General features: G+C 35.4%; 1 protein-coding gene across 1 annotated transcript in view; it reads right to left on the reverse strand.

Annotated features, from left to right (window-relative positions):
- SANBR (SANT and BTB domain regulator of CSR) overlaps positions 1-17,227 on the reverse strand; it is a 53,039-nt gene extending 35,812 nt beyond the window's left edge. The window contains exons 1-7 of the mRNA XM_081264400.1: positions 17,092-17,227; positions 15,563-15,697; positions 12,837-12,989; positions 12,559-12,717; positions 7,227-7,413; positions 6,297-6,390; positions 3,665-3,903 (exon numbers count right to left, since the gene is read on the reverse strand). Of these exons, the coding sequence (XP_081120526.1) occupies positions 3,665-3,903; positions 6,297-6,390; positions 7,227-7,413; positions 12,559-12,708 (670 nt within the window). The 5' untranslated portion in view covers positions 12,709-12,717; positions 12,837-12,989; positions 15,563-15,697; positions 17,092-17,227. The remainder of the gene's footprint in view (positions 1-3,664; positions 3,904-6,296; positions 6,391-7,226; positions 7,414-12,558; positions 12,718-12,836; positions 12,990-15,562; positions 15,698-17,091) is intronic.
- Positions 17,228-19,341: the final 2,114 nt, after the last annotated feature.

Here is a 19,341-nt window from a genome sequence, read left to right on the forward strand (position 1 = left end):
AGCCAAATACTTAAGTCTAAATAATCATGATTTCTGTCAGTTGCTTTTTCAATTAAAAATGGTTTTCTGCTTTTAAAAAGCAGTTGGTTTAGCTCATGACTGAATTGCACAAGTATTTTTCCTAAAGACAATCATCATACCCTGGGGTGCAGGAGAACACTTCCTTTTCTATCACACATTTTTTTTTTTTTTAAAATAGCACTAGGGATTGAACCCAAGGCCTTGTGCAATGGAAGCACTCTACCACTGAACTACATCTCAAGTTCTTTTTATTTTTTGAGACAGGGTCATGTTAAGTTGCCCAGGTTGGCCTCAAACTTGCAATCTCCTGCCTTAGCCTTCTGAGTAGTGGGGATTACAGGTGTGCCTCACTGTACCCAGGCACACAGAATATTAAAGAAGGTGTGTGTTAAGGGTTGAGATTTAATAAAATAAATAATTTTTATTGCTTCATCAAGAACATTCTTAAGTGAATCTACATTTTGGTACCATTAATCGAACTCAGGGGCACTCAACCACTGAGCCACATTCCCCAGTCCTTTTTTGTATTTTATTTAGAGACAGGATCTCACTGAGTTGTTTAGCACCTCGCTTTTGCTGAAGCTGGCTTTGAACTCGCAATCCTCCTGCCTCAGCCTTCAGAGCACTGGGATTACATGCGTGTGCCACCATACCCGGGCTTTTTTCCTTGCTCAACTATGAGTGTATGGTGTTAAAAACAATGACTACTACTACAGTTTCGTTCCTGTATCTTGATTTGGCATAAAGGTCCAACAGTTTTGCTCACCACTGCTTTTGCACCATTTGAGCAATCCTTTCTCTCTCTCTCTCTCTCTCTCTCTCTCTCTCTTACACACACACACACACACACACACACAAAGATAAATAACACCTTGGTATTTTTATGTTTTGATCTTGTGGATCTTTTAAAAGGGTCTCCAGGACCCCAACTGTCCACAAGTCATATATTAAGAACTGCTGACCCATTGGACAAAGTACAGCATCCCTTTATGTTCAAAACTCTAGAAAAATTAGGGATAACAGGATCATACCTCAACATTGTTAAAGCAATCTATGATAAGCCACAGGCCAGCATCATTCTGAATGGAGAAAAATTGAAGGCATTCCCTCTAAGATCTGGTACAAGACAGGGATGCCCTCTCTCACCACTTCTGTTCAACATAGTCCTCGAAACACTGGCCAGAGCAATTAGACAGACGAAAGAAATTAAAGGCATAAAAATAGGAAAAGAACAACTTAAATTATCACTATTTGCAGACGATATGATTCTATACCTAACAGACCCAAAAGGGTCTACAAAGAAACTATTAGAGTTAATAAATGAATTCAGCAAAGTGGTGGGATATAAAATCAACACGCATAAATCAAATGCATTCCTGTATATCAGCGACCAATCCTCTGAAACGGAAATGAGGACAACTACTCCATTCACAATATCCCCCCAAAAAATAAAATACCTGGGAATCAACCTAACAAAAGAGGTGAAAGACCTATACAATGAAAACTACATAACCCTAAAAAGAGACATAGAAGAAGACCTCAGAAGATGGAAAAATATACCCTGTTCATGGATAGGCAGAACTAACATCATCAAAATGGCGATATTACCAAAAGTTCTCTATAAGTTCAATGCTATCCCAATCAAAATCCCAACAGCATTTCTTGTAGAAATAGATAAAACAATCAGGAAATTCATATGGAATAATAAAAGACCCAGAATAACAAAAACAATGCTAAGCAGGAAGTGTGAATCAGGCGGTATAGCGATACCAGACTTCAAACTATACTACAGAGCAATAGTAACAAAAACAGCATGGTACTGGTACCAAAACAGGCGAGTGGACCAATGGTACAGAATAGAAGACACAGTAACCAATCCGCAAAACTACAACTATCTTATATTTGATAAAGGGGCTAAAAGCATGCAATGGAGGAAGGATAGCATCTTCAACAAATGGTGCTGGGAAAACTGGAAATCCATTTGCATCAAAATGAAACTGAATCCCTTTCTCTCGCCATGCACAAAAGTTAACTCAAAATGGATCAAGGAGCTCGATATTAAATCAGAGACACGGCGTCTGATAGAAGAAAAAGTCGGCTATGATCTACATACTGTGGGGTCAGGCTCCAAATTCCTCAATAGGACACCCATAGCGCAAGAGTTAACAACCAGAATCAACAAATGGGACTTACTCAAACTAAAAAGTTTTCTCTCAACAAAAGAAACAATAAGAGAGATAAACAGGGAGCCTACATCCTGGGAACAAATCTTTACCCCACACACTTCAGATAGAGCCCTAATATCCAGAGTATACAAAGAACTCAAAAAATTAGACAATAAGATAACAAATAACCCAATCAACAAATGGGCCAAGGACCTGAACAGACACTTCTCAGAGGAGGACATACAATCAATCAACAAGTACATGAAAAAATGCTCAACATCGCTAGCAGTCAGAGAAATGCAAATCAAAACCACCCTAAGATACCATCTCACTCCAGTAAGATTGGCAGCCATTAAGAAGTCCAACAACAACAAGTGCTGGCGAGGATGCGGGGAAATGGGTACACTTGTTCATTGTTGGTGGGACTGCAAAATGGTGCAGCCAATTTGGAAAGCAGTATGGAGATTTCTTGGAAAGCTGGGAATGGAACCACCATTTGACCCAGCTATTCCCCTTCTTGGTCTATTCCCTAAAGACCTAACAAGAGCATGCTACAGGGACACTGCTATATCGATGTTCATAGCAGCACAATTCACGATAGCAAGATTGTGGAACCAACCTAGAAGCCCTTCAATAGATGAATGGATTAAAAAAATGTGGCATTTATACACAATGGAGTATTACTCTGCAATAAGAAATGACAAAATCATAGAATTTGGAGGGAAATGGATGGCATTAGAGCAGATTATGCTAAGTGAAGCTAGCCAATCCTTAAAAAACAAATGTCAAATGTCTTCTTTGATATAAGGGGAGTAACCAAGGACAGGGTAGAGACGAAGAGCTGGAGAAGAAGATTAACATTAAACAGGGATGATAGGCGAGAGGGAAAGTGAGAGTTAAGGGAAATTGCATGGAATTGGAAGGTGAACCTCAGGGTTATACACAATTACATATAAGAGGAAAGGAGGAGTAGGAGAAAAATTATATAAGTGAAAGAAACGATTTATAGTAGAGGGGATGGAGAGAGAGAAGGGGAGGGGAGGGGAGGGGGGACAGTGGAGAATGGGATAGACAGCAGAATACATCAGTCACTAGAAAGGCAATTTGTAAATCAATGGAAATGTAACTGATGTGACACAGCAATCTGTATACGGGGTAAAAATGGGAGTTCATAACCCACTTGAATCAATCTGTGAAATATGGTATATTAAGAACTATGTAATGTTTTGAACAACCAACAATAAAATAATTAAAAAAAAAAAAAGAACTGCTGACCTACAGACCTATTAATTTGCCAAGTATTTACTATAATTTAACTAAATTTCTAAAAAAAAGATACGAGGTATCAATTTACCAAAAGGCTGGTATAATAAAAGCATAAATATTCAAACAATTTTCTACATTTTACTTTTGGCCTGAAAGAACTACCAGGTGACACACAAATTTCACTATAAAAATAAACAACAATTTTCTTTTACCTAAAGTGGGCATCTCACAATCTTTATTCTCCTTAGTGTTTCTTTTAACATATTTTATCAACCAGTTGAAAATATGAACGTCACAATGAACTGAAATGTCCACCTCTTCCCAGCGCTGGGCATCCATAGATAAATATTCAGCAAAGTACTTCATTTCTGATATCAAAAGATCTCGTGGGCAAATAAAATCTTCTTTCAAGTTTTTTCCTTCGTCACATACATGGATCACCATGTTTGGCCTTCATAAAAAATGTTACACAGAAATGAAATTATTAGAATTTTAGAAGAGGATCCAAGAATATTGACATTTAGTAGAGGTATGAGAACAGGATTTTTTGAAGACTGTGACCACAAATTAGTTTTTTAGTGTTTTGACATTCAGAATTTTAAAAAAATGTCTTGTTAACCTGGTTATATCAGATTAAAACTAATTTTAGTAGGCTACTGATTTAATAAAACAAAAATATTGTTACTAAGGGACCAATAATTTACATGGTTTTAAATTTTATTTCAAATTATATATTACATAACAAAGTTTATAAAAATCATACCAATTCCCAAAGAGAAATTAAGTAATATGTTTTAATTCTTGTGAGAAATTTAAAATAGTTCTTTTACATGGTTATGAGTGTGCAAGGGAAATAATAATTAAATATTAAAATTTTCATACTTTTGAAAAAGGAAAAGCAGCTAAAAGTATTCATTGAAGAATCAAATTACAAATTACCATGGCTTGCTTAGTTTTGTTTTTTTTTTAAATAAATATTTTTAGTTGTAGATAGACACAATACCTTTATTTATTTATCTTTATGTGGTGCTGAAGATCGAACCCAGGGCCTCACACATGCTAGATGAGAACTCTACCACTGAGCTACAACCCCAGCCCCTTACTTAGTTATTTTTAACAGCAAGAAAGTGTACTTCTAGGCATTCCTGAAATGTACATTAATAAATGTAGTTAAAAAGATTCTTAAGACTACAATGTATTTACATATTTAAAATACTTTAATAAGTTCAGATAAAGCATCAGAAACTTAGCTTCAACAATTATATATACTTTGATTTTATTTTCTTTGAAAATCGTATCACTTCAAAAAAAAAAAAATCAGTGTGATCCAAATCTGCCTTCATGTCATTACAAAGAGAACAGAATAAATAGGAAGAAAGCACTGTACTACAATATGAACTTATTGTATTTAATTGAACTTCACAAAATTGGATAGAAAAAAATTACATTTTATGTAAAATTGGACCGGGCTATCAGAAAAAAAGGATTATAATCAATGCTCTATCAGTTATAAGAATTAAAATAAATAGCTCTTCCAAAGAAATTATGGTCAAAATATAAATAGATAATACTATTATAATTAAACATAAAATTTCTGTGGCTTTTTGGACCACAATATAAAATACTAGATAATTCCAGTAAAAAAAAAAAAAAGTACCTGGGACTGGGGTTGTAGCTCAGTGGTAAAGAGCTTGCCTAGCACTTGTGAGAAACTGGGTTTGATCCTCAGCACCACATAAAAATAAATAAAATAAAGGTATTGTGTCCATCTACCACTAAAAATAAATATTAAAAAAAAAAAGTACCTGGAAAATGTTTGTATCCTACGAAGAAACTTATCAACTTAAAAAACCTATGTGAATAAACCAATAATCACGGAACTGTGCACTTTTAAGTGTTTTTTTTAATTGTGGTAAAATATACATACCATAAAATTCACCTTTTTAAAAAAAGTATTTATTTATTTATTTTTACTTGGACACAATACCTTTGTTTATTTATTTATTTTTATGTGGTGCTGAGGATCGAAACCAGGGCCTTGCATGCGCTAGGTGAGTGCTCTACCACTGAGCCATAACCCCAGGCCCAAATTCACCATTTTACCGACTTTTAAGTGTATGGTTTCGTGGTACCAAGTACATCCACACTGTTGTGTTTATCATCACCGCTACCCACTTCTAGAACTTCTTAAGAAAAGGTGAATTTAATGATATATGAATTATGTATTAATGAAGTTGTTATTAAAAATCTATCAAAACTAAAGATTCATGAAGGAACTCTCAAGGATGATAAAAATGTTCTGTATCTTGATTTAGGATAGTTATACGGTGTACCTATTTGTCAAAACTCAAAGTAAACATTTAAAATACATGCATTTTATAACACTATAAAATATCAAAACTTGCAATATATTGAAAAACAGTCTAATACTAAATGTTTATATAATGAGTAATTATAGTCAAATAGTTCTAAAATAGAGTTAGTTTCTTTAAATAAAGTTGGACTACTAATGGCACAGAGACTGTTCTTTAGATATAAAAATTTAATTTCCAAAGTTTTACATTAATAAATGTTATTTGTAATTTTACAAATATGAAAATAACTTTTTAAAGATGGAAAACTATAGTCTATTTATAAACATCAGGAACAAGTCATATGTTTAGGTATTAAGCAATTGTTTACAACTCAACATGTAAACTAAGCTAATTTCAACTATTTTAGCAATTGTGTAATGTAAAATTTCTGAATTATGGTAACTGATGCATATTATCACTAATTGTATATTTTATAATTTAAAGTTGATATTAATATTAAATCTTATCTAGCAAATAACCAGCCTCCTACCCTTCAGATTCTTCAGTCTTTCCTCCACCATTACGAGTAGTACAATTTTCACTTTCTGAAGAACAATTCCTTGTGGAAGCTATACTATGTCTTCCTTAAATACAGAAACAGACACATACAAAAGAAAAGGGTGGGGGGTTAGCGTTTCTAGCTGAGAATGGATTTTTACTTACTGAATGGTAATACTGTAAATGCATGGTTTCCAAGGCTAGTTAAAGATGGTATTTGTCAAGTGGCATTTTTCATTATATTAATATTTTTAAAGGCATATGGAAGAAATAGTACAAAAAGTGAAGCACAAAATTGCTAAAGTTACCATGAAGTTTTCAAAAACTACTGATGTAATAATAATAAGTACAAATAGGGGTCAAATGTCTCAAAGCCAACAGCATAGTTTTCTCTTCCTGAAGCAAATTCTTATATCAATACTCTCTGACTACCGCTGCTGAGATCAACTCAGTACACTCTGAGGATTTCTGATATTAATTATTTCCAGGAAACATCTTTTCTATCTTACCACTGTATCATTTGAATCTCCTGTTAACTGCAGTAAAAAGTAGTTGTAAAAAAGATTATGTGAGAGACAAGCAAGATTCTCTCAGTAGGAAAAAAACAGAAGTAAAAAAATAGGTCAAATTTCTTTAAAATAAAGTAAAAGAATATTCATAGTGAATAATAAATAATGTATGAAATAACTAGCCCAACACACTGTAGTAAAAAATTTTGATATAGTTAAGATTTTGTTTTGGAAACAGTGTTTGACTTATATAGCAACAATTAAGAAGTTCTTAAAACAGAGAGGACAATTATAATTATTAAAATATGAGAAAATACAAACACTAATAGATGTTTATATTAGCCTTTAAACAAAGAAAACTTGATTGGAACATAAAATTCCACAGAGTACTGTATTTTGTTTTAAAATCTTACCTGTCTTGGAAACTGCATCCTGACCAACTGGAGTCTCCTGAAAATCTCCCTGTGTCTCAAGAAGTGAGGTTTTGATATATGTAGCTAAAGTTTCAACAGGACTCTCTCCAGCAGCCATTAAGGGATAATACTGGTTGTCAACAGGTGAGTTGCCACTGCTCTTCAATTCATCAAACCTTTTTGCACACTGTCATGATATAAAGGGAAATAAATGAAACTTAAAAAGATATTTTCTTGCCTACTATTTGAAGATATTTTCCTTTAATCATTTTTTGTAAGTGAGTATTGATCTATTGGTGACATCTACAACGTTTATATGTGTTTCAATAAACAAAGGCCTGTGACTTTTTTCTCTTTTAAAATTCAGGGTAGAATTCTTTTTAAATATGCATTAACCCAAAGGAAAAAAAAATATTTAAACTCATGTAGAAAAATGAAAACTGTCTTTATTCGCCATATTTCTTTTTGATATGCATATATTATCAGTTGAAAATATTAACTATTTAGTTAAATACTTGCCTTTTATTTTTAAACGAGTTTCCACTAGGAATAAAATCAAATTCTAACCTTTAATGGAAAGCAAATCAAAGAGTATCTGATTTGTGACACTGGATTTTCTTTATTAATATAATAGTCTTTGTTTTTTACCTATAGTGTTTTCTCTTGACTAAAACAATTTGTAGTAACACTTCTTCGCCACCTATTGGGCACAGTCTGCTCTAGGATATTTTACTTAATGGATTAATTGTTCACGAAATCAGTTTAGAAGGTTCAGGTTAGTATTTGGGAAAAAAAATACAAGAGTACAATAGATTAGAAAATATCAAGAGTGCATTGAGCTAAGGCTAAGTAGTCCTTTATGAAAATGTTTTTTCTACGTGTTTACTAGGTCACAAATATAAAATGCCTTCCTTACTGTAAGTCTTCGTCAAACACTGTTAAAGCATCCATTTTTAAATCTCCATCAACATCAATGTGGATGGCAAGTTAGATAGCAGATCAAGTAATCTGGGGGGTGCAAAAGGAGAAAAATGTATACTACGTATATGTATGTATGTATATATATATATATATATATATATATATATATATTAAATGAATAATATGCATTAGTAATTAGGAAAGTGCAAATCATTCATTTATTATACAAGTAATTTAACAAGTACCCACAAGATATCAAAATATCAAGCATTACTTTAGGTAATGACTGTTTACATGGTTACTATTACTACAAAGAAATATCTACCCAAGGCTTAGTCCTTTGAAAAGTGAAGTTTTAAGAAAGACATTTGAAGTGCATGAATCTCATGAAAAGAGAAGGGGGAGACCAGCCAGTGGACAACCTGAAAAGAACTAGGGGAATGGAAGTGAGAAGGGAAAGGTGAGATACTGAGGGATGAAATTGACCAAAGTATATTTTGTGCATAAACAAATATGTAACAACAAATTCCATTATTATATATAATTATAATGTGTCAATTAACTTTTTAAAAGTCTTTTACAAAATCTTAAGTTGAATAAAATAATTAGTATGATAAGTGAGAAGCATAGAAAATATTTTTTGTGTGAAGACAAAAGTTGTAGAAATGTGCTGGGTATGGTGGCACATGCCTATAATCAATCCCAGAGGCTTGGGAGGCTGAGGCAAGAGGAGCACAAGTTTGAGACCAGCCTCAGCAACTTAGTGAGACTCTGTCTTAAAATAAAAAAAAAGGGCTAATGTAGCTTAGTTGTAAATAATCCTGAATTCAATCCCTGGTTAAAAAACAAACAAACATAGAGATGAAATCAGGGCAAAGAAATAAAACAAATGCTATAACATCATTACAAAAATGTACAGGTACAAATGTACATGTACAGGATCAAAAGAGAAATTGTTTAACTAAATCCACTTTTCCTACAAAATGAGATTATTCTTTGTAACACAGAGAAAGTGGTAGGTAAACATTTTTCCCCCCAACTGCGATGAAGACCTTGTCTTTGTGTATTTATTTTATTTTATTTTTTGGTAGCTAAGCTTTTAAAACAGGGATTCTTTTGAAATCTTTCAAGTAAAGTTTATACTCATATTGGAAATAGCATGCAGATTTATCTTATTTACCATAATTTACAGTCATTAATAATACTTAAGTGAGAAATTTATGAATTCTTAATATTTGAAATTGATATATGACTGCATAAAAAAGCACATGAACTGTAAATAATTAATTATATTGTTAGATATTCTTTCATGTTTAAGAAAAACTATGGGGTATCTATAAACAAAAGAATGAGGTTGGACCTCCTACTTCACATCTTATACAAAAATTAACTCAAAACAGATCAAAAGATAAATTAAAAAGCCAAAGCTATAAAATGCTTAGTTATAAACATTTATAAAACAGTTAAAAATATTTGTAACCTTGGATAAGGTAGTGGTTTCTTAGCCATGACACTAAAAGCAAAAGGAATAAATGCTACCTAAACTGGATTTTATTAGAATTAAAAACTTCTAATTCAAGAAAATGAAAAGACAATCCACAAAATAGGAGAAAAATATTTCCAAGTCATATATATGACAAGGGATTTGTAATACAGAATATATAAAAAACTCTTACTAGCAAAAATTAAAAATTTAAAACATAGCCAAAGGATTTAAACAGACATTTCTCCAAAGAAGATGTATAATTGGTTAATAAACACATGAAAAGATGCTCCACATCATTAGTAATCAGGAAAGTGCAAATCAAAACTGCAATGTTTCACTTCACACATGCTAGGATGGCTATAATCAAAGACAGATAATAAAATTGAGAAGATGTAACGAAATTAGAAGTCTCATCTATTTTTGGTGGGAATGTAAAATAGTACAGCTACTTTGAAAAAACTAGATAAGATTATTTCAGCTAAGCTAAACACTTATCTAAAATTTTTAAAAATAATTTATACTTTCTCTATTTTCAAATCATCAACAAGTCACCTCTGAAATGGAAAAAAATTATAACACAGGGAATTAATAAGAGAATGTTCAAGAAACAAATAGAATTTTCTTGTCTACCAAATATTAAAATAATACCAAAATTAAGTAAGTCAACATGAAAATGTAGTGGGTTATTAGATAAAGAGATCAATGGATTAGAATAATACTTGATATAGAAAGTGTAAGGATCAGGCAGACAGGTATGTTGTTAGGAGAATATAACAAAAATGACTTTCTAGTGGGCAATATGACAGTATTAATAAATGCCTTAAAAATGCATGTGCCTTCTGATCCAGATATTCTGCTTTTGTGATAATCCCCAAGGAAATGAAACTAAGATATTTGTTATAGTGGTACCATAGTAGACAAAAAATTGGAAAAAATGCCCTAAATATCCAACAAAAGGAACTGATTTACTGGGCTTGGTGATGCATGCCTATAATGCTAGAAGACCTGGAGGCTAAGGCAGGAGGATCTCAAGTTAGAGGCCAGCTTCAGCAACTTAGTAAGATTCTGTCTCAAAATTAAAAATATTAAAAAGGGCTGGGAGGGAGGTTAAGTAGTAAAGCACTTTCCTAGCATGTGCAAGGGCCTGGGTTCAATTCCCAGTATCAGGTGGTGAGAGGGGAAAAGGAGGGGTGAATATTGGCTCAATAATTATGATATGGCTCAAACAAAAGCCATTAAATGTTACAGAATTCTATTATTGACATATAAAGATATTTACAACATGATGTTTTTAAAAAAACAAGTCCTGAAAATAGTACATTTGTTGTATGCCCATTTTTAGAATTATACAGGTTCAGAAAAGAATTGGGAAGAAAATATATAAGTGTCAACTGCTTGATTTAGGTAAGGTCAGATTTTTCTGACTATAATTCTTATTTTTTGCATGTTACTTTTGGTGTATGTATTCATTTTCCATTGTGGTGCTGAGGTTTGAACTCAAGAGTATGCTAGGCAACATTCTCAGTATAGCTGTGTATGTATTCTTTAATGATATGTTTCATTTAAAGTTATTAATGTTATTCTGATATATACTTAAATAAACATTTAAAATTTAGTAGTACTAAAAACACTGTGATTCACATTCAGTTGGATTTTAGTTAAAAAAATTTCTCAGTAAATTTAACGATAGTGGGGCTGGGGTTGTGGCTCAGTGGTAGAGTGCTCGCCTAGCACGCACGAGGCACTGGGTTCGATCCTCAGCACCACATAAATGTAAAATAAAGATATTGTGTCCACCTAAAATTAAAAAAAAAGAGTAAATATTATGGAATGATAGAACTATTAATTTTCTTAGGTTTGATACTGTGATTATGTAATAATGTTCTGATTCTAAGGATATGCAAGCCACAATCTATAGGGATGAAGTATCATGGTGTCTAAAACTTATAAGTCCTAGAAAAAAATTATACAAAGAGATAAAGAAAATACCTATAATTGCTGGACCTATTTAAAGGAAATAAGACTACTATGCTATTCTTTAAACTCTTCTGTATGTTTGAAGGCATTTATAATAAAAAGTTAGAATAACAGATGAATTCAATAGTTTCTCCTGTTTTAAAACCTAATGTAAAAATCAAAAAGGTAATATATAAATTAGGAAGCAATGATATACATTAAAAAATAAATTCTCTCATCATTTCACAATTACCTAAATATAGCTGAGAGCAAGTTATCTCTGTGGGGACTGGTTTTCTCAGTTGTAACAGCATAGGGTGAAACTTCATTCATTCACTGATTTGACACCTATATTTTGAGTGTATATGATGGGCCAGGCAGTTGAGTAATATGCTTTAAATTTATTGGAGAAAAATTACTATCATTTCCACTTGTGTAATCCTTGTACCAGCAAAAGTTCTGAGGTGTTTCTCAAACTAGTGTTCATGATTGAATTATAGAAATATATGTGTTTCCTCTAAGAATTTTTCATTTTAAGTTTTGATTCTGAGGATAACATTAATAAGATCATCTAAATTATCAGGATGATAGAATATTTTGAGGCCTATTTGCTTTTCTGTTTACAGTTAAATTGGTACCAATAAATATTTCAATTGTCTATGGTCAAGGGGGGCATAGAAGAGATGCATCAGTGCCAAATGAAGGTAAATAATGTCATGATGTATCACAAGACTTCCCAGTAGGTTAAAGAGAAAAGCTGAATTCAAACATATCAAGTGGGTTAATATATAATTTTTACAGTTTATATCCAGTCAGTCATATAAATATGTGCATACAGTGTTTATAAATGCATATGTATTATAAAATTTGAATTGCTTTCTCTTACTTATTGGTTGTTTCTTTAAATTGCTCAGTTTTTTTTCTGATTTTTTTTTTAACCCAGGAGATATCTGGGGGAATGTTATTTACCTCTTTAGGTGTTAATCCAGGTACAAGCCTTGCCACAGTTTCCCAGTTGATAGTCTGAGGGATTCCAATTAATGGATAAAGGATCATGTCCAATACCATTTGGTTGTTATTGTTCAGGAAATTGTTGTTTTCTGAATATCCACGACTCATCTTTTGGAACTAGGGATAAGGAGGACAAGCAGCTTTATTTATATCTGAAATTTCAATGTTTTCAGAAAATTATACATTAGTTATAATGCATTTCTAAAAATTATCTAGTTAGGTACAGCGGTATACACCTGTAATCTCAGGTATTCAGGAAGCTGAGTCAAGAGGATCACAAATTTGGGGCCAGCCTGGGTAGCTTAGTGAGACTATCTCAAAATACAAAAATAAAAAGGGACTAGAGATGTAGCTCGGTGGTATAGCTCCCCTGGGTTCAATTCCTAGTACTACAAAACAAACAAACAAAAAACCCCAAAATAAATTTAAAAACTGCTACTATATAAAGGAAAAATAAAATTTACTTAAAATAAACTCAGATTATTTAGCCCAAATCTCTTCAAATATAAAAGCATCTGAATATTATGATTTCATAAATGGATACATAGGATGAACAGATGGATAAATATTCAATAAATGCATAACAGAGTATTAATGGTAGAATCTAGGTAATGGATTTATGAGTGTTAACTACAAAATTCTTTTAGACTGCTGTATATTCAAAATTTTTCACAGTAAAATGCTGGGGGGGATGGGATATAATTTATTTTCCTTAAAAAATCTGTTAAGTGTGCCTAATTTATACTTATTAGCAATCCATAGATGATAACTGTGAAAAACCCAAACACATAGCTTGTTAAAATTAAGAATTATAATTTCATTCTATTCCTAAGTAATATTCCCTTAGTTTTTCTATGACTGAATATCCATTCTACAAAAGATGAAGGTACAATGAAACTTAAAATTTAGGTTAAGCATTATAGTCATTGTGCCTTGTGATTATTACTTATAAATGGTAGAGGAATTATATCAACAACTATAATTATTTTTACATTTTGAAACAACTTTTCTTTGGAAAATTCTTCATCCTTCTTGTCTTCAGAAGCAAAGGCGACAACTGGACTGATAAGGTTCAATTCTTACACACAAACAGACACACTGCCACTTGTATAAGCGGCCAATAACCCCCTCAAACATATACTCCTGCAGAATGGAGAATTCCCAGGGTTCCTACCCATTTCTCTTCCATCACAATCTCTACTTAACCCAGGAGACTTTTAAGAACATATCCAGTGCCTTATATCTAAATCAAGGGGGTCCAAGTTTTCAGACAATAATATCACCAAGTAAAAGGCTCTAGATGGCTTTCCACATGGATGTAATCCAACATACATTTAGTGGGTCCACCTCTGCCATGTATTAGATATAAAAGTTCCTTCAATGACCATGCCATGTGGTCCCAGTCTTCAAGGAGTTTATGCTTTGGTGAGGGATATTAGTAGAAGAGTATATTTTAAACATCATATTAATATTATTTTGTATAAGAATCAAAGCAGAGGGAAGCCATGGAACAGCAGAGGAGGAACACATTATGGCTGTTATCTACTATGTATCCACCAGGAGCCATGGAACTGTGTTAAGTCTTTTGCATGTTATTTCAATAAATCCTCATCCCTATAAAGCAGGTTCTTTCTAATTTTATAAGATTAGGAAATAGGCTCAAAGTTTAGTGATTTGTATAAGGTCACAGAGCTAGTAACACACACACCAAGGATTCAACCTTAGGTAAAACTGACTCTCAAATCCATGTTCTTTCCAGTCTACATAAGAGGGGAGGCACTGAGATGGGAATGATGGTGTTTAGGGTAAGGAGATACAGATGCTAATTCATTACGGAGCTAATTATGTTTAATTAAACAACTTTGAAAGCTTTTGCTTTCGAGGTGAATGGGGGGAAAGGCTGTGGGCTTGGAATCTAAAAAGGTTACCCATTCAAATTTAAACATTTTAGGAGACTTTTTATGTTAATGTGTTTCTGAGGCACTTATTTTATTCAAACATTTACTAAGGAGAGGGGCTCAGTGGTGCATGCTTGAAATCCCAGTAACTTGGGAGAGGCTGAGACAGGGGAATTGCAAGTTTGAGATCTCAAACTTGCAATTTGAGACCTCAAAATTAAAAATAATGGGGCTGGGGATATAGCTCAGTTGGTAGAGTGCTTGCTTTGCATGCACAGGCCCTGGGTTCGATCCCCAGCAACCCCCCCAAAAAAAAAACCCATTAAAAATAAAAAAGACCTGTGGATGTAATTCAGGGATAAAATGCCCCTGAGTTACACCCAGTTTTAAAACAACAAAACAACCAATAAATAAAACAATAAAATAAAAATATTACTAAGCCCCCACTATGTGCCAGGCACTGTATATGAACTTGGATCATGAATTTACAGATGAAAATAATGACAAAGGTCTATGGCTACTCATATATATGATTTATCTGACATTGGATTCTAGGTTGAAACAATCTCTGAATATTAGCTGTTTCTATGGGAAAATATAGCCTATTTCAGGATAAGAAGTACAAAGCAAAGCTTCCACTGACAGACCAATACAGTGGAAAAAGCAGTGTACACAAGAGTCTGAAGCTCTGGATTGAGTTCTAGCGTCAATGGTACGTTATTGACTCTTATTGAACTGCAGTTGTAAAATTAGGTGATGAAAACACCTCCGACAGCGAAGAGATTCAAAAGGATTGTTTTGTGAAAGTACTTTGAAATTAAAGCACATCACAAATGAGATGCAGCATACAATAACAGCACCTACTTCCTAAGACTGTGTTCACAGGTGTTGGATTATAGTAAGCTTATAATGTAACTATGACTAGTACTACATAACTGTTAAATAAGACACTGGTATAACATATGAGGTGGCAGGCATCATAGCTCTCCTATATGTATTTACATGGACATTAAAAAGAAACACATAAAGAAAAATATTAATTTTCCTACCAACCAGAGTTGTACCTTATTGAAGGGCCAGTATAATGTAGTGATTATGAGTGTAGATTCTGGAGTCAGATTGTCCAAGTTTGCATCCTGGATCTACAACTTAAGGTATTATCTGGTTCAGATAATTTCTGTGCCTTAATTTCCACATCTCTAAAACAAAGAAAACAATAGTAGCTAGTTCACATATACTTTTGATGAAAAGTACTACCTGACACACAGTGAGGACTATGTTTGTAGGAGAAGCATTACCATTTCTGAGATTTTTAGATTAAACAGATTCATAAAGATTAATATGATGGATAAAAGGAAAGACAGTAATATCCTAATGAAGTAAAATTGAGTGAGTTGTAGATGTTAATCCACTTTACCACTCCTAGTAGTGCAACCTGGAGCTTCAATTGTCTCACTTATATGAAAAACAATAGCTACCTTTAGGATTATTGTGAGAATTAAATAACATTATGAAGCACCAGCACATCTTCTGGCATACAAATTGTGCGAAGTAATTTACTGCTATCATTATATCCCTCATTCCTACTTTAGCCATTATTGGCATAAAAATTTCCCACGAATTAGTTTAATAACTGAGTGTGACAATAAAAGTCAAATTACCCTACTATTAAATCCACTCCCATTCATAAAATATCAAAAATTTAAAACATTTAAAGTAAAACATTATTTGCCAAAAATCAAAATTCTATTATTGAATAGTTCACACTTGTTAAAGAACGGTCCCCCCATCCCCTCCCTTATTCTCATATCTTGGTTTATGTATACGTATTAGATTTAATCTACTACATACAGAACCATGACAAGCATCTATTTTTTTTCTTTTTTCAAATAGAAAATGTTCTTGTAGACAAGAGAATTTTCCCCGCAAGGCAGAGACAGGATAGTAAGACAGTGCCCAGTGGGGCAGGTCCGAGGCCTTTGGTGTAACAGGGGCAGTAACACTGAGTCACCCTGGACCAGAGAGAAACCTGGAGCCGGATTTCCTGACCCCCGACCACTAAGGAGAATCTAGGGAGTTGGCCTTGATCCAGAGGGAGAAAGTAAAATCACATCCCACACCCAGGCTGAGTGGGTCAAAGCCCTTCAAACCTCGGCCCGCAGGCTCCTAGCGCGGCGCATCCTCGGGGCACCCCCCAGGACCCTCGAGGTTCGGCTCCACCCGGTGTGGGCGCAGTCTCGGGGGCGGGGTGGGTGAGGAGCAGACAAAGGCGCCGGGCAGCGGGGCGAGGCGGGGACAGATGCGGGACAGAAGCTGGGACTCCCTCAGCTGGTGCGCGGGCGGGACCCGCGGCAGGGAAGAGAGCCAGCGGGTGGCGGGAGTCTGGCTGGCTGCGCGGGGCGCGGAGGGCTGCGCGTGAGGGCGTTCGGGTGCGTTTGGGCGAGCGGGGCTCCGGCCCTGCTCACCCCACCGGGGTGGGGACAGCGACGGTACCCGCTGGCGGCGAGCGGTACCGCCCTTCGCCCTACTTCCTGCTCCCGGCGGGAGCCCGAGCCCTCGGGCGTCTAGCTCACCTCCACAGGCCGCGGCTCACCTGCAGTGGCCGGCGCCGCCCGCGCTCGCGCCAAGAGGCCCCCACGACCCAGCCCGCAACCCGGGCCGCGTCGCCCTCACGCACCGGTCCTGGCTGCCGCTCGCAGGCGGCAGCCTAGCACCAGCGCCGAGGGGCGGGGGAGCGCTGGGCCCGAAGCTGCCCGGCCAATCGTGGGCCAGCGCCGCCGTGGCGGAGCCAATGAGCGATGAGCTCCTGCGAGGCTGGAGGCCGCGGGACTCGCGGCGGCAGCGGGCAGCCTTCTTGCCTTCCCCTTCCCCCCCCCTCCCTGCATTTAGCTCCCTGGCTTGTCGCAGTGCAGCGTCCCCACCCTCCCAGCGTCTTGTCTCTTAGCAACCAGGTCCTCGTAGCCTCGTCTTAGGTGATCAAAATTGAGTCTAGAAGAAAAGGTGATACGTGGAAGATAAAGGAACTGGAATTAAAGAATGAGTGAAATGGTTCACGGTACCGGTCATTGTGGTATATCTGCTTAGGTAACCGGACACTAAGGGTGTCTTGTGTGTAGCATTGTCTGTATCAGAAGGCATCACTTAAGGAATTTAAATAGCTCTGAATTATAAATTCGGTTTTCATACATTAATAGATTTGGCAAGGCTGTGCTAACTGTGGTGAATACCACGACTGGGAATCTAGTAAAATGTACAAGGCTCAATTTTGTAGGGAAAATGCAATTGGAATGTGTTTATTCTGTGAAGCCAAATTGTTAGATCAGAAAAGACGGAAAAAGTAAAGCCTTGGGCTGGGGATGTGGCTCAAGTGGTAGTGCGCTCGCCTGGCATGCTTGGAGCACTGGGTTTGATCCTCAATACCACGTAAAAATAAAATAGAGGTATTGTGTCCACCTAAAACTAAAAAATAAATATTAAAAAAGTAAAGCCTTGGGGCTGGGGATGTGGCTCAAGCGGTAGCGCGCTCGCCTGGCATGGCATGCGTGCGGCCCGGGTTCCATCCTCAGCACCACATACCAACAAAGATGTTGTGTCTGCCGAGAACTAAAAAAAAAAAAAAAAAAGGTAAAGCCTTATCCAAATGAATATTGTAATAAAACCTGATGATTAAATAGAGATTAAGTGGTTCACTGTACAGAATGTCACTTTTCTTAAAATTGTATCATTGGTGACTTGAAATCTATTATTGGTGCTGGGGATTGAACCCAGGGCCTTGTGCATGTGAGGCAAGCACTCTACAAACGCAGCTATATCTCCAGCCCTTTTACTATCATTGTTTTGTTCCACAAATACATTAAAGTTAGGTGAAGTTAGGTTAGATAAATGCTTACAGAGAAACTACCTGCTATCTGTTTCCTTTTTTCTTCCACACAGGTTGATACTCAGTTGTGAGGGTGGTAAAGCGTCTTAAACCATGAGAACAAGAACAATCCATAATGGATTATAGATATATGCATTGGAGAAAATGTCACCTGTATTAATTTGAAAGGCCGATTAACAATCTTATAGCTCTAAGGGAAGTGGTTCAGAGAAAGAATGTATGTTGGCTATCACTTTTTGCAAAAGCAAGATTCAACCAAGAGATGTCAATTAAGAACCAGTTTGCAAACAGATTGAAGAAAATAGAACTATTCTTCTGGAACCCTTGTTGTCCCTGCACATACTACTTAGAGTCTCCAGTGGTCAGTTTGGATACTTAGTATCTCAAGCATTTTCTCATCACTCATCTTTTCTAGGACAACACATATTTACAGACCAACAGAGCTAGAAAGGATCCTTGAGAGATCAACTTCAATCTTTTCAATTTAAAGCTTAAATGTGGATAAAGGTAAGTGGTTTACCCAAGGTCAAATGTCTAACTCATCAGATTCAGTTACATTGGCCAAGGGAGAATTTTTGGCATTTGTACAGGTGTTTCTTCTTGACCCTTTAATGCAGAATGGGCAATTTCATCTAAGGCTTCCACCCAATTCACCTTCCTCATCAAGTGTAATCTTTTGTATGCATTAGATCATTTATGCTCTATTGATTTTAGTACAATCCAAGTTGTTTAAATAAGGAGACCCCCAGCACAGTGTCTGAAACACAATAAAAGGTTATTTCTTTCAAATTATGGTAGAGGTGGGTGGTCCAGGATTGGTAGGGCTGGTTTGTCATCTTTGACATATAGTTATGTCAGCATCTAAATGGTTAAAGAACTCTTCTACTTCCACTGCACAGAAGGAATGCAGGGACAAGGCAAGAGAAATACACACCCCAGTACTTTTAAAAAAATACATTTTGA

The sequence above is a fragment of the Spermophilus citellus genome (assembly GCF_964194105.1).
Source record: "Spermophilus citellus genome assembly, chromosome: 13".
NCBI lineage: Eukaryota > Metazoa > Chordata > Mammalia > Rodentia > Sciuridae > Spermophilus > Spermophilus citellus.